Source organism: Lynx canadensis, chromosome D1 (assembly GCF_007474595.2).
Source record: "Lynx canadensis isolate LIC74 chromosome D1, mLynCan4.pri.v2, whole genome shotgun sequence".
Lineage (NCBI taxonomy): Eukaryota > Metazoa > Chordata > Mammalia > Carnivora > Felidae > Lynx > Lynx canadensis.
Genome location: NC_044312.2, coordinates 76,482,711 through 76,509,375, shown reverse-complemented (window position 1 = coordinate 76,509,375; position 26,665 = coordinate 76,482,711). Strand labels below are relative to the sequence as shown.

The window sequence follows — 26,665 nt, the reverse complement described above, 5'->3', positions numbered from 1 at the left end:
GACAGAGTTTTATAGTTGTCTCATTGGAATTTAAATCCTCACAAGGATGAAAACAATTTTGACATTGGTGACATGGGCTCTTCAGATCATAGGACCATATAAGGGGATCCAAGGAATTAGTAATTACACATTAACATTCACATCTTCACAGGCACAATTAGAACCTCTACCTTACAGATGAGGACACAGACTCACAATCCAGGCCACCATTCCTTCTTCTGTGCTCCAGCCCCAAAACTCAAGGCTATTCCTTGGCAATTCCAACGTACATCTCTCAGTTTTATAGTTAAACCAGCTGCCAGCAAGCAATACAGCCAGGTCTGAAATTCCAATCTGCTAGACAGATATGATACTATCCTCTATGTTAAGTATTTAACACATAAAAGCATAACCTCAGCAAATGCTGGTTTTCTCTACCTTCACTCAGCCACAAACTCTCTACAGACCTCCCACTCTGTCCCTCTCTTCTATGCAAACGTCATGTTCACAAAGCATAAGCGCATTTAAATTGTATCCATCCAATATCTAGGTTTGCTCCAGCCAAAGCGCTTTCTCCTATGGAAGGGTTTTATGGTGAGAACTTCTAGGAAAGCCAGCCTCCTTCCATAGCCAGGCTCTGGATAATTTTACTGGAGGGATAATTTCCCCTGACCAGGTCCTCACCGAGAATTGTGCAATAAAAATTCTCCAGTAATTCACACTCACCCAGTGTGACCTCTCTTCTCTTTCTGTTAGTAATAGGAGCTTAGTGGAACACATGGCTTCTCATTAAGGCCACATGCTCCACCTTCCTTGCAACTAGGTGTGGCCTTGTGATCAAGTTCTGGCCATTAGGATGCAAGGAGCACACTCTCCACCTTCTGTTCTCCCTCATGCTGGCTTAGCAAGGGCTGAGGAGTGGACTGTCATGAACCATGGGGCAGAGGGTAACAGCCTAGAGACTGTGGGGCCAGAATACAGAAGAGCTGAGTGAAGTTCTCACAATCTCTCAACCAACTGTTTTCAAACAGTTGCAGGAGAGAAAATTAAGCTTTCCTCTTGTTTAAACCAGTATTATTTTGGTCTTCGTTTCAGCCAACCTATATCCCAAACAGTACAGATTCCCCATGGCAGGTGCAGGGAGTTTCCTGGGGGATTTCCATGAGTCCTTGGCTTGTCTTCCAGCCCTGGTTGAATGGCTGTTTCCACTCTCTGGCCTTTGCAAGACAGCGCATAAGGCATAGTTAGAAACACCTTGCACCAACACCTCCCCACACTTGTCCACAGAATGTGAGCATTAAAATCACCTAGGGACTTACTTAAAACCAAGATTCTTGGACTAAATTCCCAGGGATTCAGATTAGTGAAATATAGAACAATTCTTACATTCTGTAGTTCAAAAGTTCCTCATGTAATTAAAACATTTAACCAGACCTTCTGTGGCTTCAAGTCCACGGGGATGTGAGGCTGTGTGTAGACAAGGCTTCCTTAGGACCCTTCCCCACATTGCCTGCCCACTGCTTCCCCCACAAGACATTGTATGTTCCTCCCTTTCATGTAGTAGCTCCTTCACACATCTATAGTTCATGTCCCTGGGGCAAAGCTATTCTTCCTAGGTCAAACACCTTAGATGCACCTCCAGCGATCATCTTCCACATTGCAAATTGGACCCACTGTAAGCCTCTTCACTCCACAATGACTACTTGAAGAGCTCATTCATTCACCATGTATTATTACGAGTTCAAACTCTTTGAGCACAGCCAAGAACACAAGACTCCTGACGATGAGACCACCAAAACCTACCAGCATCATCTCCAACCTTTACCTTCCCACCCTGTATTTTTAAGCACTATTCTCCTTTCCTGGAATGCTCTTCCCATCCTGGATATCCAGCAAGTTGAACCCACTCTTAAAGATTCAACCCCAGCATCCAACAAATGACAATAAGTATGGTTAGTCCTCTTGACACTGGTGAACTGTCAAAATCTGGCAGGAAATCGAGCTTCATAATTTTAAATGAATCAATTCACACCTCTCTGAGGGGTTTCACGGTCTACATCTGCAGGCCTTGGGCAGACTTGCCCTTAGGGTGACACTTGACCTAGCAAAAAGTCTATCTCATCTATTCAGTCAACACATTAGGCATTTATGCCATGTCACACCCTTCAAGGGCCTGAGGACAGAAAATGAAGTTACCTTGCTGCTAATGGCTTATAGCTATACTATTTGATTTCACGGAAGTTTGATATCCGTTACTCAAGTGTTCCAGAGTCCTGGCTACACCAATGAATGGAGCCATACTACTGACCTTGACCTTTTCAACTTCTGCATGCCCTCTGGGGTCTTTCTGTTTGGCTTCCAAGCCACTACTTGCCTAAAAATCCAACTTGGATGTGCCCTGACCCCCATTCTAGCCTTAACTGCAAACTCATCATCTGTTCCTGTCCATTCCTGGCTTGCCTTGGCCACCTGAACCTGAGGAAGCAGGGACCTGATTAAGCACTTCAATGCCCTTGGTATAAGCCTTAGACAAGAGCTGTACAGCAGTGCCTATGGTCCACAACACTGCATCGTTTACACGAAATTTTGGAAAGAGATTCTTCTCACAAGCAGTAATAATAAAGACATCAGGAGGAAAATTTAGGAGGCAATGGTTAAATTCAGGACCTAGACTGTGATGGTTTCACAGGTATGTATTTGTCTCTAGACTCAGGAAGTTGTGTTAAATATGTACAGTTCTTTGTTTGGCAATCAAACCTCAATCAAGTACTTTAAAAAGAGAGGGGGGAGGGGAGGGGAGGGGAGGGGAGAGGAGGAGCCTGAGTGGCTCAGCCAGTTAAGTGTCTGACGTGAGCTCAGGTCATGATCTTGAGGTTTGTGAGTTCGAGCCCCACGTCGGGCTCTGTGCTAACAGTACTGAATTCCCTCTCTCTCTCTCTGTCTCTCAAAAATGAACATGAAACAAAACAAAACAAAAAAAAAAAAAAAAAAGGAGGGAAATCGAAAAGAATTGGCCCTAATAGTACTGCCTACCCAGGGGAATGTAGGCTAGAGAGAGGCCCTCAGTTCATCTCCTTGAGGATATTTGAGAGCTTTCTGGTGGCTCATCCTCATTTGCTAAGCAAGTGCTCCCCAGTAACATGCAAATGAACAACAGAGCAGCCCTGATAGTCAGATTAAGCAATACGTGAATCACTACAGAACACAGGCCGAGCCTGTTGGTATGTAGGTTACTGCTGCCCTTTTTGAAAATTTAATTACAGTGTTTGAACATTATCTCATTTTGAAGATCTAGCTACCAAGGCTCAATTAAAATTCCAAGTGTCAAAGTGAGAAACCCCAAGCGGAGATCTCACTTCATCCTGAGTTTTAAATGTATGAAAACAGTTGGACATTTTACAATCATAACAAGTCCTCTTGGAGATGGACATTATTACCCTACAATCAATTCGAGATGTTTTACAGCCCCTCTGCCAGCACGTGAAACCCCTGTGTACTTCATACGAGAAGCTGGTTTTAAGCTGATAATACTCACTGCAGAAGAATGAATACGTGCACCCCCCTTCCCCGGCCTCATCACACTCGTACTAGAGCTCCAGCAGGCACCTGATGCACCTGATTGCACTATGGGAGCCAGAGACGAGATGCCCAGGGTGAACTCTAAGCAATGACACTAGTCATCTGTACACTACAGGCAGCCAGTGGGAGAGCAAAGTGGAAGGAACAGGACACCATGCCTTGGCCATCATGACCAGAAATACCATGGATCCTTCCCTTCCTCCACCTCCCTCCCCAACCCACACATCCTCAGCCCAGCAAACTCCTCCTTCCAGTCCCAGGTTCCAGTCCAGTCCAGTTCCAGCCTCCTCCTCTATAAAGCCTCCCTAGACTTCTCCCTAGAAGAATTAGTGGCTTCCCGTCAGTGTTTCAACAGTTTTTTTTCCTGATTGATTCTTTTAACAAAATTTGGTTGGGCACCTAGGAGGTGTCAGGCACTGTTCAGGGTGCCTGGGATGCAGCAGCAAACAACTGAAGTTTCTGCAAGTGAGTTGCTTATCTAATGGATGAGAAGGGGGAACAAGTAAACATACACTACCTAAGAGGATGATAAAGTTTATAAAAACACACAGGAGGGTGGTGGGGATGGAGCATGGCAGGGGCAGGGGAGGGGGCTGTTTTAGGTAGAGCTGTCAGAGAAGGCTTCTTAGACAAGATATGAACACCAGGAAGGACAAGTGAATGAAGTGAGAAATGAAGCCTGCAGGACAACGGTGTTCTTAGACATGGGAAATATGTGCAAAAGCCTTGGGACAGAGGCAAGAGGAAGTGGGACCTGTTTGTGAAACATCAGGAAGGCCACTGTGGCTGACCGACCACATACGAAGTGCAAGCAGGGGATACAGCACATGGAGACTTGTAGCCATGGTCAACTCTTTGGATCTTCTCTTGGAAGCCATCAAAGGATACAGAGGAAAAGAACAACATGTGTGCTGTAATTACTAATGGGCTCATCTCCCGCAAAAGCCTATCTCAATCTCCCCAGTAACTGAAACAGCGTCAGGTTTATAAAAAAAACATTTAAATTTTTTTAATGTTTACTTTTGAGAGAGAGACAGACAGACAGACAGAGTGTGAGCAGGAGACACAGAATCTGAAGCAGGCTTCAGGCTCTGAGTTGTCAGCACAGAGCCCAACGTGGAGCTTGAACCCACCAACTGTAGTATCATGACCTGAGCCAAAATCAGCAGCTCAACTGACTAAGCCACCCAGGTGCCCCTAGAAAAGACACTTAAGAACTCTCAGGAGAAGGAAGAGTGCAGAACAAACACCCTGAACTGGCCATGAGCATACACAGGCACACAGCACTAGCTGTTATCTACCCATCCTTCCCAGGCCAGGATCAGCCTCATAAGTTCTGCATGTACCCATGGCTACCTTACATCAGGCCTCATTCAGAAACCTCACTGTTCTCCAAGCTCAGAAATAAGCAATTATTTTCATCTCCCCAAAAACAGAGCACCAAGAGTTCACTACTAAAAAAGCTTGCTCAAAATTCTTGGTCCATCAAAACAGCATTCAACAGTGTTGTGGAGTTCAAGTTCCATTGCTACTGTAGTCTGGACTGAGAAGTTCATCTCACCTCCAGTAATGCCCACTACAGAGTTTCCTGAACAGTCTTCCTGGAAGGAGCTCAAGGGATTCAGTGGATTAGCTCTTCATCCCTGAGGTACCATTCAGCAATCATACATAACTCTTAGAATCCCCAGGGTACTTTGCAAGATGAAATGTTATTTGGAACCCCTAGGAGTTGCTATACTTACCATATTTTAGAGCCTTTACTAAAGGAAGTGAAAAAAGATTCCTATAAATTCTCATGGCTTTCCTCAAGTTTAAAGTGTCTGAATTTTTCCAGACATTCCACTCATTTCCGAATTCTGGGATCCACACTGGCTTAAAGGAGAATAATTTGATATCAATAAAGCCTGTGGGTTGTGTTTTTCATGGCCTAGACAGCTCAGGAGTGATTTATCTTACCCTCATCTGAAACTAAGAATTTCTAACCTCTCATCTGACAGTCTATAAGCAGACAATTGCCCCTCTTCTACCTCTTAAACTTGACAGGTGGAGCATGTCCCAGGCACTGCCCTCAGTGCACCATCAAACACTGGTTGGATACGGGACACCTTTGGAGCATTTGAACAGCAGTCTTCTTCAGCAGGCATCTCATTGCCAACCACAGGGAGGTGGAGTGCAAGCATCAATGACTAATGAGACATTTTAACTGGGTTCAAACCCATCAAGCTTTTCTTGGTCTCCACCTGTCAGTTCTGACACCTGACCTATTCGATTATGTTCAGGGTTCTAAGACTCTCCAAGGCTGCCAAACTGCTTCCTTCTATACAGACAGCCCACAGTGGCCTTGAATCAATAATGTACATGCGGTAGTTCCTAGTGTTAGTTAGAATGTAAGTTCAGCCAAAAGATATTAAATACCCCCCCCAAAGCACTGTGTGATAAAGTTTGGGAAATGCCACAGTAAGCAATTTTAAGGAACCAATATACTACACTTGTTAAGAAAATGTGCGGAGAAACCAGACACCTAGGTGTGATCCCAGTTCCATCATTTTATTACCTGGGTGACCCTCAACAAAACAAACCAACAATCTCTCATCCATGAAGTAATAATAGTACTATTTTTATCATTTTGTAAGAATCCAAGGATGCATTTGAAGTGCTTAATATAGTGCCTAGTACCTTATTGCATGATTTTAAAGAGTCCTGAATAGGCTACTATCATGATTCTCCAAGCAAGAGAGGGAGTGTGTCCTTTTTCCCAAGTTTATGTAATCTCATACCTCTGGTTTTACAAGACTATCTTGCAGGCCAGTGGTCCTTGGAACATATTTGGGAGAAGTCCCACACCAGTCAGTGATGTGTGCCCTGAGTCAGGCTGAAACTACAATCTCAACATGTCTAACTCAGCAACACTAATTATTCACATGAAGCAATACCGCAGTTAAGAGGTGAAAAATGATATTTAGGGGCACCCGGGTAGCTCAGTCAATTAAGCACCTGACTTCAGCTCAGGTCATGATCTCACAGTTTGTGAGTTCAAACCCTACATCGAGCTCTGTTCTGAGAGCTCGGAGCCTGGAGCCTACTCAGATTCTGTGTCTTCTTCTCTCTCTGCCCTTCCCACACCTCTGCACATGCACACACTCACTCTCTCTATTTCTCTCTCAAAAAAAAAAAAAAAAAACAGGAAGGAAAGGAAAGGAAAGGAAAGGAAAGGAAAGGAAAGGAAAGAAGAAAGAAAGAAAGAAAGAAAGAAAGAAAGAAAGAAAGAAAGAAAGAAAGAAAGAAAGAAAGAAAGAAAGAAAGAAAGAAAGACAGACAGGATTATTTAAAGATAACACAGTGGGTCAAAATCCTTAAAGACCCTCCTTGGCCTTATTTCAAATGCTCGCGCTTGGCTTTGTATTCTGGCTCTACTTCTTCTATTTGCAAGATTCTGGACAAATTACTCAACCTCCCTGAACAGCAATTTCCTAATCTCAAAAGGTGAAAAATAATCATCTTGGTGGTGATGGGGATAAATGAGATACTGAAGGTCAAACGGCACACTGTCGGTATCCATTTTCCCCCTTTCACTAGGTCTCAAGACAAGTGGAAATTCAGTCTAAAGGTAGTCACCAGTAAGGGTAATCAGAGGGTAATAGTTGCTAGCCCAAGATTTTCTAAGACAGAAGTCAAAAAGCACCAAAGGATTTCCTGTGTGCTTTTTAAAAGAAGGAATACCGGAAACCTCTACAAGGCGTTCTTACCTCTTGTTGTGTTACCTTGATTCTAAGACACTGACTATACGAGATCCAGAGAGCGATTATCCCATCTTCCCAAAGCAGAGAGCCAAGTATCCAGAGTCAAATCAGGAGGAGACAAATGGCCCAGCAACGGTAATTTTCACCATCCCATTTAAACTCCTCACGCAGATCTGTTTTTACAAAGACAATTCTGCTAAAACTCCACTGAGGACTACGTAGCCCAGCTTTTCAAGGGCTGTTACCGCATGATCATTTGTTGGCCTATTCCCAGTTGGTCACTAACACTTCCCAAAGATTCCACGATTTCAGGAACCAAACATGGTCTTCCAAACTCAAAGTTACTCCTCGAGTCAGCCAGAAACTCCTCATCAGACTAGAAGTTTCCAAATCGGACTTCGGACAACGTGGTGACCATGGCCACAGGAAAATGAAATGTCTTTGAGGCGATTTGTAGAAAACAATCTAAGGCAGCTTCACACATAAATCCTGCTTGGAAGGTGTAATACTGTGTGGAACCCATGGAGCTCCCCGCCAGTTCCAGCTCCTTGCTCTTGTAGTTCTTTCTTCCTTTCTCAATTTGAAGAGCACCTATTACAAACCACGAGTCCTCGACTGCCCACCTCCTTTCATTAGCAACAAAGATGCCAGCACGGTAAAGGCATCCTTGCACAGCCACCTATGACCTCTAGCTTGGAAGCCACCATCTCCCCTCAGGAGGTCACTCTCCCATGTTTGGAAGCCCTCACCAGCACCACAACCCCTACAGAGGGGGCAGCTGCATCTCCATGGCTGCAAGGGCCAAGCAGGCATTTCACAGGCCTCAAGTGAACTAAAAATCACTTTGGGATTTGTGTCTTTTTTTAGCGGTTTATTTTTGAGAGAGAGAAAGAAAGACAGACAGACAGACAGACACAATAGAATGAGCAGGGGAGGGGCAGAGAGGGAGGCAGAGGATCCAAAGCAGGCTCCACACTGACAGCACAGAGCCGGACGTGGGGCTCCAGCTCACAAACCATGAGATCATGACCGGAGCCCAAGTCAGATACTTAACCAACTGAGCCACCCAAGCGCCCTCTAGTTGTTTTCTTCAAACAAGCGGTCCCTTTCTTTTAATTAAAACATGAGTACAAGAACTTTTTTTTTTTTTAATTCTACATTTAAAAAAAAAAAAAAAAAAAAAAAAAAAAAAACGGCTACCAACACATGGTCTCGAAGTCACATGGAAACAATCAGGACAGCCAGGGGCTGGCAATCCGAAGAACACATGGTCCTGTTTTTCCATGAGAAGCTAGAAAGCTGGACTTTTAGGCCAAATGACCCAATTTTTAAGAGTCAGCCATTAATTCGGAATTTTTAAAAAATTTTCAGTGGAAGAATGTCATAGGGGTCATTATGACGTGAGGCAAATGAAGTCCTTGTGCAAGTCAACTACAGGCCTGCCATTTTGACCTTTATCCTCAAGTCTGTGCTCATCAACAAATCCTGCAAGGCTACCCTTCAACGGGAGCTTGCCAAGGTCACTGCTGTGGCTCCGTGCAGTTTCTGTCCTAGGGTGTGCACACCAGCCACAACGATCTCCTCGGCGTGTTGCTCCCACATACCGTATACTCCCCCCATTTCTGGGTCACAACTGTCTTCTTGGGAGGAGACCCTTCACCTGTCAGGGCAGGCTATTACTGGCTGGAATAAGTTTGTTCGGGTCATCTCCAGATGACCTGACAATGGCGCAGGTGGTAAACTGCCAATTCAGTCCTACCAAGCTATGATTATTGGCAACCAATTCAGTCAATGAAGGGGGCAGATCTAAACAAACAGCACTAGCAGAGTACATTTATTCAAAGAATTATGTGATTGCAGCTTCAAATTATGAAGTCATTTTGATTTCCAAGCAACAGTTCTCATGGATGGGTAAATTTTCTTGGCATATGGTTGGTGGTCAGTAAGTGATTTGGGACCTGAAATTATATGGCCTATATAAATATCACACCTGGTCATTTATGAAGCACTCATATACTGAAATTGTCAAGGCAGCTATTACTGTTAGCATCTCCTCAACTAGAACACCTCACTTTCCTCACCTTCAATTTACAAAGCTCCATACACACCATCAGTCTATCCCTTGAGCACAGCAGGCTGGATCTGTTGTGCTGCAGGACCACTGTACTTCCAGTCTCTTCTACCTAGGACACTCCTCTGATTTACTCATCATCGGCCCTTTCCTGGATTCAGTTTAAGTGTCTGATCCTCACGGAACCTTCTTTGGCAGTCTCCCTTCTCCACTGACCTGTCACTCATCCCTTGTCTGTTCTAGCTTCCTCCTTAACATTTGTCATTAGGTTTAATTTTGCCCACATTTATCTGACTTGCCCCACTAAACGCAAGCTTCCCGAAGACAAGTCACTTACATATCGTCTTCACCACTGCAGAGTCCAATGCTTCTGCCCACAGATTATTGTGTAACACGGCTAAGTAATTGATGAATAATGAATTCCCATGTAACAGGTAAGTAAGCTGAGGTGCAGGGAGGGGCCTGACCAAGAGCTCTTGGGTATTCACAGTCAGAACAGAGACTTGAGCTCATGTCTTCTAACTGTAGGCCCAGCAACCATGCCATGGCATCACCCACATCAATGGATTCACAGTCTGGAATGCCTTCCACCCAGAACTCAGCAAGTCACAGGATTAAATCTTTCATCTGTGAAGAGGCTTATCTGTCCATATTTCTCTCCACAGAACCAAATGAATGAATACATATTACCCAGACATGCAAGTGTTTTACAACTACTAATTCCAAGGAAAGTCAAAGACAATAGTTCCAATTCTCTAGAATTCCAATGAACTTAAATGATTTTATGCATAAATATTAATGAAATTGTGACTTTTTTACTAAAAAAAGTAAAGGTTAATGGCTTCATTTGCTGTTTTTCCATTTCTCAGACACCAGGCAATCCAAAATCTAATATGCATACATACAAGCATGAGCAATTTGCCCAAAACATTATACTCTATTGCCATGATACTTCCACTCTTCAATTAAGGTCAAAAGTCATCTGAACAGCTTCATTTCTTCCGTCAAAGACTTAAATTTTACTTAATTAGTGTGTTCCTGAAAAACCTTATTTCCCTGACGTGAGATCCTTCCACTCATTTTCATTTCGGTCTGAAAATGACTACTTGCTAACGCATACTACAGCCTTGAAACTGTCCCTGGAAGCAGTGTCTCCACTCTGCTGGGTGTAAAGGTAAAAAGGATAAAAACCCAGATTCCAGGTGTCTTGTCTCCTAGCATTTGGAAGAATCTCTAGATTAGTATTTTCATTTTAGCTGTTTCCTCCAAGGAGCCACCTCCATCTAAAAGCAAGTGATCCCATTTACCAGAGACTATTTCCCATGCTTTATTACCCTTTTTAGCTTTTCTAGGATTTAAGCTTATTTATTTATCAAGAGAGCGCGAGCGAGCGCGAGCAAGCGGGCGAGCGAGCGCGAGCAAGCGGGCGAGCGAGCGCGAGCAAGCGCGCTGGCAGGGGATGAGCAGAGAGAGAGGGAGAGAGAATTCCAAGCAGGCTCTGCACTTCCAGCACAGAGCCCAACCTGGGGCTTAATCCCACAAACCGTGAGATCATGACCTAAGCCAAAACATGAGTCGGAAGCTTAAATGGCAGAACAACCCAGGTACCCTGCTTTTCTAGATTTTTAACTTTTTCAACTGAAAACTAGAACAAATTCAAAGAACTATGCCATGTGACATGAACACAGGGATAAAACAAGACCTGCACCTTCCTTCCCTTCCTGCTTAGTACAAAGAATTCCCTATAGCCTGAGCTAGAACCCTTGGTATCACCCTTGACTCCTCCCTGTCTGGCCCCCAACATCCCACATTGAACAACAACCAGTTCACTCTATCTATTATCTCTGAATTCACTTCCCTCTATCTACAACACCATTATCTGACCTAGTCTAGAACCCTTCCTCTTGGTTAAAACCTAGGCTCTTCACAGCTGCAGCCACCTCCTACTGGCCCTCTGGCTCCAGTCTTGTCCTCTCCAGCTGCCTCCACCAAGCAGCCAGTGTGATTCTTCAGAAACAAATCATGCCCACCTACACTTAAATCCCTTCCATAGCTCCCAATTGCTTCAAGAAGAAACACCAAACCCTTTTAACTGCCTAAAAGCCATTCATCATCTGGCTTCTTGCCTGACTCTCCAGGTTCCCTTCTTTCCACACCTTGCTCCTTCTGCCCTACCTATGCTCTCCCCACCCTCAATTAACACAGCATTTCCTTCAGTTCTTTGAAGGCACCGTGATCTCCCCCATCTCTTGCCCCTTCACTCATGCCCCATCCAGAACCCTCTCCCTCCCTCTCGTCTTCTAGATGGATTTCTACTTATTTTGCCTGTGCCTCTCAGTGGGCAATAGAAGGCACCCCACACACTGATCCCTGAGTCCTCTCATCAGAGGACTAACTATACATTTTGGGGTTTGACTATCTTCATCACTGTGTGCCTCACAATTGTAGCCCAGCATGTAGCACCACACAACAGTATTTACAGAGTTTCCATTAACATTTCCTGGATGTTGAAAAGGGAGCTTACAGTCTAACCCAAGCATAGTCCTAAATCCAAGGCCTCTCCATTGTGTTTGGAATGTGGAGACTTGTCAGTAATACTTCCAAAGCAGCATGGCTAGATCCTGCTTAGGGCAAGATTCCAATGTGAAGGTTGTTCCCTACCTTTCCAAATGCAAGCCACATAACAACTGAAAACAGCTACTTCTTAAATACACCTTTACACTGGATTCTCCTCGAGGAAAGAGTTAAACTTTCAAGTTTACGTAAAAAGTTCAATTACTGGAAATGTACTTTTAATTGTCCCAGGCCAAAGTCCTCTTGGGCTGGCTTCACCAAACCATGTAACACTCTTTTAGACGGTCCTCCCCCCACCTCCTATCCTCCGTTCTGCAAATTCAATTATCTGAGAGTACAAAATAACTTAAATATTAGCTGAAATCATTCATAATTAAGAAGGCAAACCCGCTCAGAAATTATAGAATGCATTCCAGGAGAACAACCCATTACTCTGGATTATAACAACCTCCCGAGGTGAAAACCTAAGCCCTATTTTGAATGGTCAGGAAGTCCCAATACCTACCTTTTTTCCTTCTGAAGTGTTTGGGGGAAGAACTAGCGGATAGGAAAAGCAGCCACGAAGAGAGGAAGGAGAATGACACTTGTGTAGGGCCTTGATAGGAGACGTGGGGGGAACCATTAACTCCAGCACTCCTGTTGGCCTCTCGAGGACTCCATGGCATAGTAATGGATACCTTCACTTTACACAAAAGGATTCTGAGGCAAATTAATTCCTAAAGCTCACAGATCTGGTAATTGATAGAGCCAGGAGTTGAACCCAGGTCTATCCGGCATCAAAGTGGAAAGTTGTTTCCACCACAATAACTCCAGAAACTAAAGGGTATCTTTTGAAATATAAAGTTTCATTCGATAAGAAAGAAAGGCCCTCTTAGGAAACCAAAAATGTCCTCTTAATCTTCTCACTGAAGTGTTCCACAGAAAGCTTTTTCTCAGACCCCTTGCTTTCAGCTTCCTAATTATGCTCAGACTTAATTTTATCTGTAATTTAGGAATAAAATAGAAAAGCAGAAGATTTACCATTTCATCTTATAGATTTGTGTACACTGGCAGAACGTTCAATTAGATTTAATCCATGTTAATTAAGCTTTCCATTTTAGCAAAGCTCTGTATTAACCCACTTGAATCAGGAAAAATAAACTTTAAATCTGCAATGATATTAAGAGTTCAGAAAGACAAATTCATCTTTGTTGCTCTTCCAATGTGCTCTATTGGTACTTTAAAAAAAATTCATGAAATTTGAAATACAGATTAGAATTAATAATGGAGTGCCCATTACTTGAAAGTATACTTCAACTGCTACCTGCAGGTACATTTTCAATCGTCCCTATATTTAAGTTTTCCATTTCATTTCATCTACTCACTTAAGATCTTCATGGGAATTCAACTGGCTCAGTTACCTAGGGAGTTTCCAAATATTGCTGTGCCAAGAAGTTCACTCCTGGTTTAAGGCATCAAAATCTCCCAGATGATCCACCTCTGACTGCTGGATCCCCGTCGGGTGAGAGAGATGTCTGCCTTTGGCTAGAAAAGAATTCAGCACTTAAAGAACTCTTCTGCCATTAATTCAATAATGGCCTTGCCTTAGAGTAGCCAGAAGCCTAGTAGAAATTGGAAACCATGATTCCCAGAACAGTAAATGCAGTTTCTCTGGCCCCCGGCTTTGGGAAAGGCAATTGGATGATTACTTCCCATGGAGCACATGATGACTGAGGAGAGTGTTCAGATCCCGTATGCTGTTCCCCCATTGTGCTTCATCAGCAAAGGGAACTTTTGACTGAAAATTGAATGCTACCAGAAGGTTTGGGTGATAGACATCATTTTCCTTTAACCACTGAACTAAAAAAAATTAACTGTATGTTTATCTGCCCTCTCCTCAGCATCCTGCTTTCCCTCAGTATCAAAATTCCACTTCAATGCCACAATCCTCATGGCTTTTGGGCAGGTCCTGTTAGGCACCAAGAACTATGCTAGATGTTTTACAAAAATACCTCTAATCCTCACAAAAAATTCCAAGATATTATTCATTTGAGTCTCCAGATATCAACACCTTTGCCCTTTTCACTGTCTTCTACAATATGTAGTCTATCCAAGGCAATATCTGTGCCTGGGAAAATATATTCCATGTGAACCTCTGAAACTGGTCATGAAATTTAAGCAACCCTAACCAGGGATGGAGAAAACAAATTGTTGATATAGTCAGTGTTTATTAAGTACATACTATGTACATAAAAGTACTACATGTTTAAAAAAAAAAAAACAACCCTGTGATACAATCTCTCACCTACACTACTTTCCTAATTTGGGCACAGACTAAACTGGAAACATCCCAAACAATCAAGACCAAGACTGTCTAGTTATTCCAATACCCATGTTCTCTCATCTTTGGCACAATTATAGACCAAATTTCCCAGTACTAGCCAATGAGATGTGGTACAGTTCATGCCTGACCTTTCCAGGCCTGACCCTTAAGCCCACCAAAGGAGAACAGGACAAAATTCTAATCATAGAAAGCTATTGGTCTACATCTCTCAGGTCATAGTTCAAGTGGCAAATAAGTACACAAGTGGCAAATTCAATAACACAACTGGGAAGTGTTACATATGAAGTTATATCTGTATGTATCGATACTCACACAAAGACTACCCATTCATTTAAATGTGCCACCAAAAACATATTTAACATGTACAAGTCACCAGAAAAAAATTCAGCGATCTCAAATCTATAAATGTTACAGCACTTTTTTTTTTCTTCAATAAAACTAGAAGTCACACATTAAAAATTTCAAAGTGATTAAACACTTAAACATTCCATTATGGGTCAAAGAGGAAGTCAAGCTGAAATTAAGAACTACAGAAAAATTCAGAAAAGGAGAACTATAGCAACGTCAATGAGCTGCATTCATAATAATACTCAGAAGAAAACATGAAGCCTTCAGTGATTTTACTAAATACTGAAAACATCCAAGCAGCTACTAAAAATACACAAAGTGATCAAAAAGGAGGCAAGAAGCAGAAATCAATGGATTTTAAAATGAAAAAAGACTTAAGCAATAAAAGAGCAGTTTCATTAGAAAGGCCAATAAATTACACACCCCATGATAACCCTGTCCAAAAAGGAAATACAGGTATTTCCCATTACAAATGTAAAAAGAATATGATGTCCAACTATTTGCCCCCCCAAAGACACAGCTCGATGAAATGATTTTGACAAAATGTAAGTTGACCAATAAGAGCTTAAAATTATCTAAAATACCATAAGAGAAATGGAAAATGAACATTTTAGTAGTGAAAGATTTCCTAGCCTCCACAAAAAACAAGTATCAGCCCATATCCTTTTCAGGTCAATTCTACCAGAAACATTTATAGAAGAAGTATTACCAATAAACTTAAAGTCCAGAGAGGAATTCAAAAACCCTCAAATTAACACACACAAATCTACTATCTCACTTATTAATGAGTTCCTAAGTGTGTAATGAATTTCCTGTCAAGTGTTCAAGACCATGCCCCTTTTACCAGTGCTTGAATACTAGTTACTATTAGTGTTACTACTGTTTTTAATATTGTTGCAAAAATCCCAAAGACAACATTAGTAGATGTATTTAAGGATTTTCCCCAGGAAGAGTTCAACATTATGGACTCTAATGTGATTCTGTTACTTTCATGTTTTTCTCCCTTTCATAATCTCAAGAGGTACACTGAAGAGGTATTTAATAAAATGTAACCACTATTCATTTTTTGGCCTTTCAGTGTATCGGAAATAAAGTTAAATTTCCTTCACACAGGACTACATATATATACATACCTATATTCTTAGATGTAGGATAGATTGTTTAATATAAGGTCTGGTAGTTTCTGATCAGATTAGGTACATATTAAAGACAGGATTATCAGCAGGCTTCCTGTCTTTTGCACGGACCTTTAATCTGTTTTTTATTCATCACAATTATAGAGATTCAAGAAAATGGGACACAAATGGAATAGCTGATAAAAATACTGGAATTGGAGAGACATTTTCAAAATACAAAATTGTATCCTTCAGTCAAAGAGGATCATCTTTAAAAAAAAAAAAAAAAACTAAAACTCAAATGCCTGGCACATAGTACACAATCAGCAAGTGTTGGCTTACAAGGGGGAAAAAAACAAAACAAAACCACTGCACATAGCTTAAAGTCAGGTAAAGATTCAATGCCAAAAGTAGACAAAGGCATCAAAAGAAAACTATAGACCTGTAGCTCTTATGAATATTGATATAAGAATTCTCAACAATATACTCTTAAGTCCAGGAATATAGAAAAAGGATTATAAAACATGACTAAGTGGGATTTATCCCAGAAATGCAAGCTTAGTGTAACATCCAAAATTCAATTAGTATAATACACCACATCAATAAGGAACAGAATAAAAGCATGATCATCTCCATAAATGCAGAAATAGCACTTGAAAAAATACCCTTTCATGATGAAAAACAAAAACAAAACAATAAAACAAAAAGGAAAAAAATTTTAAAAAACCACTCCACGAACTAGGAATGGAAAGGAACTTCAGCCTGGTTAACAGCATCTAATACAGAGCTAACATCAAAAATGAAACATGAAAAGCTTCTATTCAACATTGTACTCCAAGTTCTAGACAAGCCAATTAGGCAAGAAAATAAGAGGCAACCAAACAGATATAGTTTTACTTCTTTCTGTCCAATTTGCAGATGACAAGATGTTACATGTAATAATTAAGAGAAATCCACTAAAAACTAATCAAATTAGTGAGGTTAGCAAGCCTGCAGGATAGAAGTTCAACATGCAAACATCAAGTACATTTCTATAAAGTAGCCGTGAGCCAAATGAGATTATGAAAATAATTCCTTTTATCGTATAATTTTTATGCCATTATAATCCAAAAAATAAACAAAACCCATGCAAAACTTATACTCTGAAAGCACAAAATATTGTTTAAAAAACAGAGAAAACCTAAATAGAAAGACAGTCCAGGGGCGCCTGGGTGGCTCAGTCGGTTAAGCGTCCGTCTGCAGCCCGGGTCACGATCTCGCGGTCCGTGAGTTCGAGCCCCGCGTCGGACTCTGGGCTGATGGCTCAGAGCCTGGAGCCTGCTTCCGATTCTGTGTCTCCCTCTCTCTCTGCCCCTCCCCCATTCATGCTCTGTCTCTCTCTGTCTCAAAAATAAATAAACGTTAAAAAAAAGACAGTCCAGGTCTGGAGATAATTTATTATTACTAAAATGGCAATAATCCCTACATCAATTTATAGATTGAACATAATCCCTTTGAAAATCCAGCTCACATCTTTACAGACATTAAAAAGGCAGCATTATCTACAACAGCCAAACTATGGGAAGAGCCCATAACTGATGAATGGATACAGATGATGTTTTATATATACACAATGGAACATTACTCAGCCAGAAAAAAGAATAAAATTTTGCCATTTGCACCAGTGTGGATGGAGCTAGAGTATTAAGCTAAGCAAAATAAGTCAGTCAGAGAAAGACTCTATGATTTCACTCACATGTAGAATTTAAAAAACAAATGAGCACGGGAAAGGAGGAGGGGAAGAGAAAGAGAGAGAGAGAAAAGAAACAGACTATTAACTATAAAGAACGAACTGATGGTTACCAGAAGGGAGCGAGGGTATGGGTTAAAAGGTATGGGGATTAAGGAGGGCACTTGTGATGAGCACCAAGTGTTGCAGGTATTGAATCACTACATTGTACACCTGAAACTGTTAACAGGAATTTAAGTAAAACTTAAAAAAAAAAAAAAAAAGTTGGTCCTAAACTCATTTAGGAATTCAAGGACTGGAGCATGCAAAGCAACCTTGAAAAACAAAGTTGGAGGGCTCACATTTCTTAATATCAAAACTTACTAGAAAGTTACAATCATCAAAATAGTACCAGCAGAAGGACACTTATCAATGGAACAGAATTCAGAGTCCAGAAATAAATCTCCCCATTATAATTAGTTGATATTTGATCTTTGACAAGGGAGCCAAGATAATTCACTGGGGAAAAAAATACTCCATATATGGTGCTGGAACAACTGGTTATCCACTTGCAAAAAGATGAAGTTGGACTGCTACTTCACACCAGACAAAGTAAGTTATAATCTATCCAAGGCATAAAGAGCTAACCTTACAAAATTTTTAAATAAATTCTAGAAGTCTCTTTTTTTAATATTTATTTTTGAGAGAGAGAGAGAGAGAGTGCACGCATGCAAGCAGCAGAGGGGCAGAGAGAAAGAGAGGGAGACACAGAATCTGAGCTGTTCGAACTCAGCTGTCAGCACACAGCCCCATGCAGGGCTCGAACTCATGAACTGTGAGATCATGACCTGAGCCAAAGTCGGATGCTTAACCGACTGAGCCACACAGGCATCCCAATCCTAGAAGTTTTAATAGCCTCATACGAAGAATGGCTTCTCGGAACAAAAGCAACAGCAACAAAAACGACAACAAAAAAAAAAAACAGATATACTGGACATCCAATTTAAAAACTTAAGGTTTCCAGGAAGTAAGACAATCCACAAAGTTGGAAAAATCTAAGGTTTCTGAGAAAGGGACTTGGATCTCTGAGTATTACAAATGATAAGACAACCCAATTAAAACAGGCAAATGACCTTAATAGTTATTTCTCCAAAGAAGATATATAAGCAGCCAGTAAAACATAAAGACACTCAACATCATTTGCCATCAGCAAATAGAACTCAAAACCACAGTGAGGGGTCATATCACACCTATTAGGATGGCAACATCAAAGAGAAAGACAGTTAACTAGTAAGGATATAAAAAAAAAAAAAGAACTGGGACTCTCTTACATTGCTGGTGGGAATGTGAAATGGTACAGGTACTGTGGAAAACAGATTGGCAATTTAGCAGTTAAACACAGATACCACTTGACCCAGCCATTCTACCTCTAGTTATACACCCAAGAGAATACAAACATATGTCCACAAAAAAAAACCTGTACAGAAAACTTCACAGAATTATTATAATCACCAAAAACTGGAAAAAAATTCAATGTCCAATTGATAAATAAAACATGGTATATCCAAACAATGCAATATTCTACAATTCAAAAAAAATTAATACTGACACACACTATCACCATTAAAGAACCCTGAAAACATCCTAAATGAAAGCCAGTCACAAACACCATATGTTGTAGGATTCCATTTATATGAAATGGCCAAAATAGGCAAATCCACAGAGCTAGCAAATAGAGGAGTGTTTGCCTAAGGCTGGGTTACTAATAGGGAGACTCGTGAGTGACAGCTTAAAGGGTGAGATTTCTCTTGGAGGTAATGGAAATTTGTAAAAGATTGCATTGAATGCGTAACTCTGAGTATACTAAAACAAACAAAAAAACAAAAAACAAAAAAAAACTGAGACATAAAATTTTTTTAATTTATCTAGAAATCTAAGTGCCCATATCCCAATTGTTGCAAATATTTATTTAATTCATCTGGATCATGAATGATTCAATGCGGATCACGTGATTAAGAACTATAAAAAGAACCCAGGGAGTCTCGCTTTCCAGTCTGTCAGATCCCTGACAGATTCCAATTTATTTTTCCAATCTGCCAGGTCCCTAAACCCCCTGCTATGAACCAAAAACCTCAAAATCTTGGTCATCATTTACACCTGGTCAGATATCCATGACAAATGTCTCCAAGACAATTTGCTCCTCTAGACACAGTTATCCTGGTAAACTATAAGAAACCTGAAAAATGATTGAAAATTCTCTATTACAGATGGGAACATTGCTGGCTTCAAATTGCCTAATTCCAAAATATATACTATCGTATGTTCCTCTTCCATACCACAGATCTCCTTAACTGGATGAATATCTCTTTAAGGGTGGAAACCAGGTCTTCTTTATTACCCATAACCAGTATATTACAGATTCAGTCAATTCTCTTTTTTATGTTTGTTTATTTATTTGGGGGTGTGGGGAGAATGCGAGCAGGGGAGAGGCAAAGAGAGAATCCCAAGCTGGCTCCATGCTGTCAGCGCACAGCCCGATACAGGGGTCAATGACACGGGCCTTGATCTCACATACCATTCGATCATGCCCTGAGCCAAAATCAAGAGCCAAATTCTTAACTGACTGAGACATCCAGGTGCCCCAATTCAGCCAATTGGTTTTTTTTCTAATTATTATTTTTAATATTTATTTATTTTTGAGACACAGAAACAGAGTACAAGCAGGGGGCAGGTTGGGGAGTAGAGAGAGACAGAGAGTGAGACACAGAATCTGAGGCAGACTTCAGGCTCTGAGCTGTCAGAACAGAGCCCGATGCAGGGCTCGAACCCATGGACCATGAGATCATGATCTGAGCCAAAGTCGGATGCTTATCCAACTGAGCCACCCAGGCACCCCTCCAATTCTTTATACTTTGCCTTGATTAGACCAAACATGGAAGAAGGCACCACAGAACTCCAAAGGGGAGGGGAATGTTCTATATCTGCATGTTTATTGTTTTTCAGTCAAGACCTGAGGTTTTCCTAGTACAATGAAAAATGATCAGATGATTCTCTATTCAATGATCCTCAGGTTCTATTAGAAACCTGCTAGGGAAGAGAAGGTGGCATCAGAGGACTCTGTGGCAACACAAGTTTTTGGATTTTGGGTTTTTTTTAAACCTTTACTAAAAGGAGTTCTGTTTTTTAAAAGATTTCAAAAGAGGGGAAACCTGGGTGGCTCAGTTGGTTGAGCGTCCAACTTTGGCTCAAGTCATGATCTCACAGCTTGTGAGTTCAAGCCCCACATCAGGCTCTGTGCTGACAGCTCAGAGCCTGGAGCCTGCTTCGGATTCTGTGTCTCCCTCTCTCTCCGCCCCTAACCCACTCGCATTCTGTCTCCATCTCTCTCAAAAATAAATAAACATTAAAAAAAATTTTTTTGAAGATTTCAAAAGAGAAAAACCCTGAAGGTAGCTTTAAATATTTTGCTTAGACAAGAAGAAATGTGTATTTATTAAGAGCAGGCCACTTCGTGTGCACAATCATCTTTCACCTTACAGCAACCTGCAAAGTAGATGACCACCTCCCTTTTTCTGACCAGGAAACTAAGCTGAGACATGAAACAGTGCCGAAGAGCCTGAACCTCCAGTCTCCATCACTCCAACTCTGAGGTCTGCTCTTTCTACAACGGTTGGCCATTCCACTTCCTTCTCGCCTGTCTTTGGGAAGTTCCCCCCTCTGCTTTAATTGAGAATAAAGACTCTACATTCCACTCTCAGACACTTAGATGGCTCTCATACTGAGGCAGCCCTCACCCCCAACTCCACTACGTTGCCCCAATGGAACAAGCATGTCACCCTTTCATGTCTGTGAAGCCGACACTGGCTTGACGCCTCCACCTTTGAGTGACAAGAACCTATACTTCCTCCTAATCTACACCACACTTGGCCTCGAAGCCATACCTCCTCTCCAACGCATGCTACCTCTCTTTCTCTGGGCTGACCCACAAACAGCCAATTTATTACGCTGACAACATCCCTTCAGAAGAAGGAGCAGGGTCCATCACATCCCTTTGAGGCTGAGATCAAACTCAACGATTGAAAAGAGAACTTTCGGTCCTCACCTCTGCTGAAGATGTACATGGAGACCCTCTGCTCCAGCAAAATTGGTCCATTCCCTGCACCTCTCCACCCTGCCCCCAGAAGTTCCATTTTCCTGCATTTCTCCTGTAGCTGCCCACACCGTTCTTCCTGTTTAATACATCCTTCTGTTTCCTTGACCTGCCAGAATTCTGGCCCTTCCCAGAGCCATCACTCTGTGTGATCTTCCCGAGCCACCGACCCAATGTATTAAAAGCCTTTATGCAGTTTTTGGCTCAGTTTTACTGCTACTAGATAGGTCAACCTAAATAGGTAAAGGAAGGTTTATCGGAACTCAGGTTCCCCAGAAGCAGACTCTGACACATGAATTTGGGAGCAAGTGATTTCAGCACTTCAAGGAAATGCTCCCAGGAGAGGAGGGGAAGGACAGAAGGAGCAGACATGGAAGCCTCAACCTACCTCCATTCCAGGTAGCACTTGAGGATTCAAACGTCAGAACTGGTCTGGCCTTAAGGCCTCCAAAGCAAGGGAACAAGGCTTCCAACTCCTACACTCTGTCAGTCATAGACTACAGGCTGCCTGGGGGATAAATGAACTCCCAGACACTTCTGTTCTCTGTGTAGTGGCTACAGAGGCCAACAGGCAGTGCTCTGAGGAAAGTTAGGTGCCAGCCTTCAGAAGGAAAGCCCATAAAAACCAGGCAAAGGGCACAGAGAACCTACAAGAGATCTGAGGGGAGGGTACCTACCATGTCTGCTGCAAGGTAGGTAGGGCCAGCTTCACAGCATGTGACCAGTGGGTTGCACAAGGTCCTGCACTCTGAAGGGTTCCACTGTGCCATCACCATCTGGAAATTCTTGGTAACTTTGCCTTTGACTTTGTGTTTTGTAAATCAAGTCCCAAGAGAGGATGGAACACTCAATGGGCTGGGAGCTTCTGTTCCTGGGAAGCTCCACCTCCCACCTCCCTGGACAGGTTCTCAGTCACAGGCTTCACTGTTCCCTGGTATCCAAGCCCACGGGTACACGTAGGCTGTGGACTACTAAAGTTAGTATTAAAAACTAAAATTGGCCAGGAGGCTCAAATTCAAGATGGTGCCACAGGAAGATCCTGAATTCAATTCTTCCCACAGACATGCGGAGTCTACAGCTACTTATGCAACAATTTCTTCTGGAAAAAAACCGAAGTCCAGCCGAGCTCAGTGAGCAAATAAGGAAAAAAGCATCCACATGGAAGCAGGTAGGAGAGGCTGGGACACAACCTCACTATAAACCCTACCCTTGGCATGGAGACCCACAATCAGGAGGGAACTCAAAACCCAGAGCGTCTACCGTAGGGGCTAAGGGTTTGAACTCCACATTGGGAAGCCTGGCTTTTGAGACCTGTACTTCTGAGACAAGCCCCCACGTCCACAAGCCCCCAAAGCTGTTATGATCTGAGAAACTGCTCTTGAAGGGCTCCTGCACTCAGACTCATGAGGTCGGGGCCCAGCTCAGAGGCAGCTGATCTGCCCAGACTTTGAGGAAAAGCAGCTCATTCGCGTATATTGAAGCATTGCCCTGAGGGGCTGGCATCTAATTTAACACATCCAGGAGCCTGTGGGAATACTCTCCAGGACCACGACTAGGGGGTGCCATCTTCACGCTCCTCCTCTGCTGTGCTCCAGCCAACGAGTGCCGCTTCACACCTCCCTCTGCCACATTCCTGAGCACCACCCTCTCCCAGAAGGGAGCTTTTACACTCATCTGGTGCCGGAGTTTTTTTGTGGCCGCTGCTCAGGGGACACTACTTGATCACCTGGTTCTAAAACCCACAGGAAGTTTGCATTCCCAGGTCCCAGGGGACTTAAACAATGGGAGAGAGGTCTGGGCAGACAGAAATACGCTGCCAAGTCTCTCTGTAAAAGAGGCCCATTTGTTTGCCCAGATGCTTTGGCCTGGGGGCGGGCTTCTGGATTGGCACACTTTAGAGACCTATGGAGGAGGCCTTCAGAGAGTGGAGGCTGATGGACAGTCTTTGCCCTCTCCTTGGCTACAACTCACCGATCTCTCTCAGGAAGCGTCTATACTTGTCTTAGATTATCATTACTTTAAACTCCTAAAACAGAATCCTCTTTCCTCAAACTTAAAACCCTTACGTGGTTCCCACTATCTATAGAGACATTAGTCCAAATTTTCAACATGGCCTCAAAGCTTTGAGATGATCTAGCTTCTACCTACCCCTCTAGTACCACCCCTCACTGCCCACCCCAAACTCCTCAGCTTCCCCAACACATACAATGTGCCAACCACCGACCCCACCCCCTTTTTCCTTCCCAAAATCATAGCAACCAATTTCTGGAATGTTGTCTGCCCATCTCTTACTCCTTCTCCTTCAGCCTGTCCAATAGTCACCTTTATTTATACAACCACAATCCTTTCTGAAGGCTTCCTTAGCTTACCATGACCCTTCAGAATTGACCATTAATACCTTTATTCCTTAAACACATATTGCTACAATACTTCATGACATCTGTCCATCTTCCCTACTAGCTTATGTGATCCTTAGAATAGAAATTCTGGATTATTTGCCTTAGTATTCTTGTGTCCAGCACAGCTCCCGTATAGAGTAAACACACAATAATGCTCATTGAAGGTTGTTAAATATGACTTTCTTAAAGACTTCAAGAGGACATAGAATGTGGTTTCATAGGAGCAAAGACTACCAGAAGACAGAAGATAGGCGAGAAAGACACTCATGAGTGGTCTTTGGAGAGTTAACAAGAAAACCTCTTTGCCAAAGGTAAGTTCTTAGTGCAAAGACAATCTACCAATGTGTTCAACAGCAACAAGGCCTCAGCTAGGGGCATGCTCTCAAGGATACAACATCCAAATTCCAAGGCATGTTGTATAGTCCATCAATTGTAAATACATTTGCAAAAGTACAGCTTACCTGTGTTCTAGCTCTCGAATGGAGAGGATCACTCCTGAAGTCGATGGCTTTTGCTGTACAGTGGCCAAAAAGGTGAATTCGCTCTTATTCCGGAACAGCTGGATTAACTTCTCACTCACATGAGGGGCTGCATGGATCTCTCTTTCTGTGTCTAGGAGTCAGGAAGGAAAAACAGAAACAGACAGGGACCAAGAGAACAAGGAGGAGAATGAAGGAATAAAGAAGAAGAAGAGGGAAAAAGAGAAAAGATGCAGTTAAAAATGTCCACAGGATCCATATCATATCTATCATCCTCCCCCGCCCCCACCGCAACCCCACCACTCACCAATACTTTGTTTTCATGTACCATCCACCATTTCATACAGCAGCATTCATTCAATGCAAAACCCAGAAATGCCACCTCTGTCACTGTACCCCTTGTCACTTGGACAAGTTCACAATTGGTCAGCCAGTGATTTTCTGACAAATTTTGACAGGACACTGGGCAATGTGGCCTGCTACAAACAGATGAAGTTGCTGTTAAAAAAACAAAAAACAAAAAAAACAAAAACAAAAACAAAGGTGAGAGATAGGGGCGCCTAGGCCGCTCAGTAGATAAAGCGTCTGACTTCGGCTCAGGTCATGATCTCACAGTTCATGGGTTCGAGCCCCACATCAGGCTTTGTGCTGACAGTTCAGAGCCTGGAGTCTGCTTCAGATTCTGTCTCTCTCTCTCTCTCTCTCTCTCTCTCTCTCTCTCTCTCTCTCTCTGCCCCTCCCCCGCTCATACGCACTCACTCTTCCTTGCTCGCTCTTTCTCTCCAAATAAATATTAAAAATTAAAAAAAAAAAAAGCGAGAGACAAATAAGTGGATCCTAAATTCACAGAGTCCTGTGTTTAGGATCCAAATGCCACTCAGCAGCTTCCAATTTCACTTTTCCCAGGGGACTCCATTTCTTTTGCTCCACAATTTGTAGAGGGAAACCTGTCCTTGTTTTGTACCCAGCAGAGATTTACAAGTGTTAATAATGCCAGACATCTCCATTTTGCTTGAAAAATCAAGGCATGTTCATGACCCATAAGCGTGCCTGGAATTTCTCTGTAAACGTGGAGTGGATGACCCTGCTCATGAAATATTGAAGTTGAGGTCAATTCAGCAGGCTTAGAGGTATGGGAATCCAGCTAATACTGCTCCTGGCCAGGAATTCTACAAATTCTGCATGATAAGACAATTCATCATTTCATACTCAGACTCTCCCTTATCACGATAAACTAGGCACTCTCATTATTTTACACTATACTTCCTCAAATCAGAAACTGGCCACCAACAGAACAGAATTAGAGCCAACTATTCAGAGACAACAAAGGGATACCAAAGGCATGTTTGGTGGCCTTTACTCATGCCCTGAACACATCCTCTTTGGGGGAACTCCTTGGTTACTTCTCCAAGAGTCTGAAAAAGAAAGATCTTCAAAAGCTGTGTTGCCCAAGCTACATCACAGACTATATGGACCTTGAAGACCCTCATCCTAAAAGCAGGGCTTCTGGGGTGCCTGGATGGCTCAGTCAGTTGGGCATCTGGCTCCTCATTTCAGCTCAGGTCACGATCCCAGAGTTGTGGGATCAAGCCCCACATTGGGGGAGCTTGCTCAGCATGGAGCCCTTTTAAGATTCTCTCTCTCTGCCTCTGCCCCCTCCTTCTTTATAGCACAAGCTTTACTATAAGGTTATAAAATAAAATAAAATAAAATAAAATAAAATAAAAAGAGTGGCTTCCAACAGAAAAAAAATCCTCAAGTACCTGACCTTGGGCCTCAGTCTCCTCATCTACAAAATGGGGGAGATGGTGAACTAGGTCATTTCTCAGGGTCTCTCCATCCCGGTGTAATTCTACAAGTTGCTGTTTGAAGTTCGCAGCAAAGAACAGCACCATCTTCAAGCTGTAGAAGTCAGCTTTGCAAGTTGAGAAGCATGGTTGGTCCTCCAGAGTGGGGGCACCTAACCCAGGCACAGCACCCTACCAAGATAAAACCCACCTGGACATTTGCTTTCCTACCCAAAGAAAATCCTTCACTACTGTGCTGTCAAGTGGCAAGCTTTCAACTTTTGTCAAGGGTAGAGATAAGAGCCACTTAGGCAATGTTTCTATACCTTCTCCAAAATCCCAGCCAAAGACTTGGCAAGATAACATTCGCGATCTATTAAAACATATGAACTCATCACTTTGTAAATTAGAGA

General features: G+C 42.4%; 1 protein-coding gene across 1 annotated transcript in view; it reads right to left on the bottom strand.

Moving 5' to 3' along the window:
- The window catches only part of NELL1 (neural EGFL like 1), a 900,960-nt gene that overhangs the window by 792,554 nt on the left and 81,741 nt on the right, over positions 1–26,665 (bottom strand). The window contains exon 3 of the mRNA XM_030333128.2: positions 24,448–24,598. Coding sequence (XP_030188988.1) covers positions 24,448–24,598 — 151 coding nt within the window. The remainder of the gene's footprint in view (positions 1–24,447; positions 24,599–26,665) is intronic.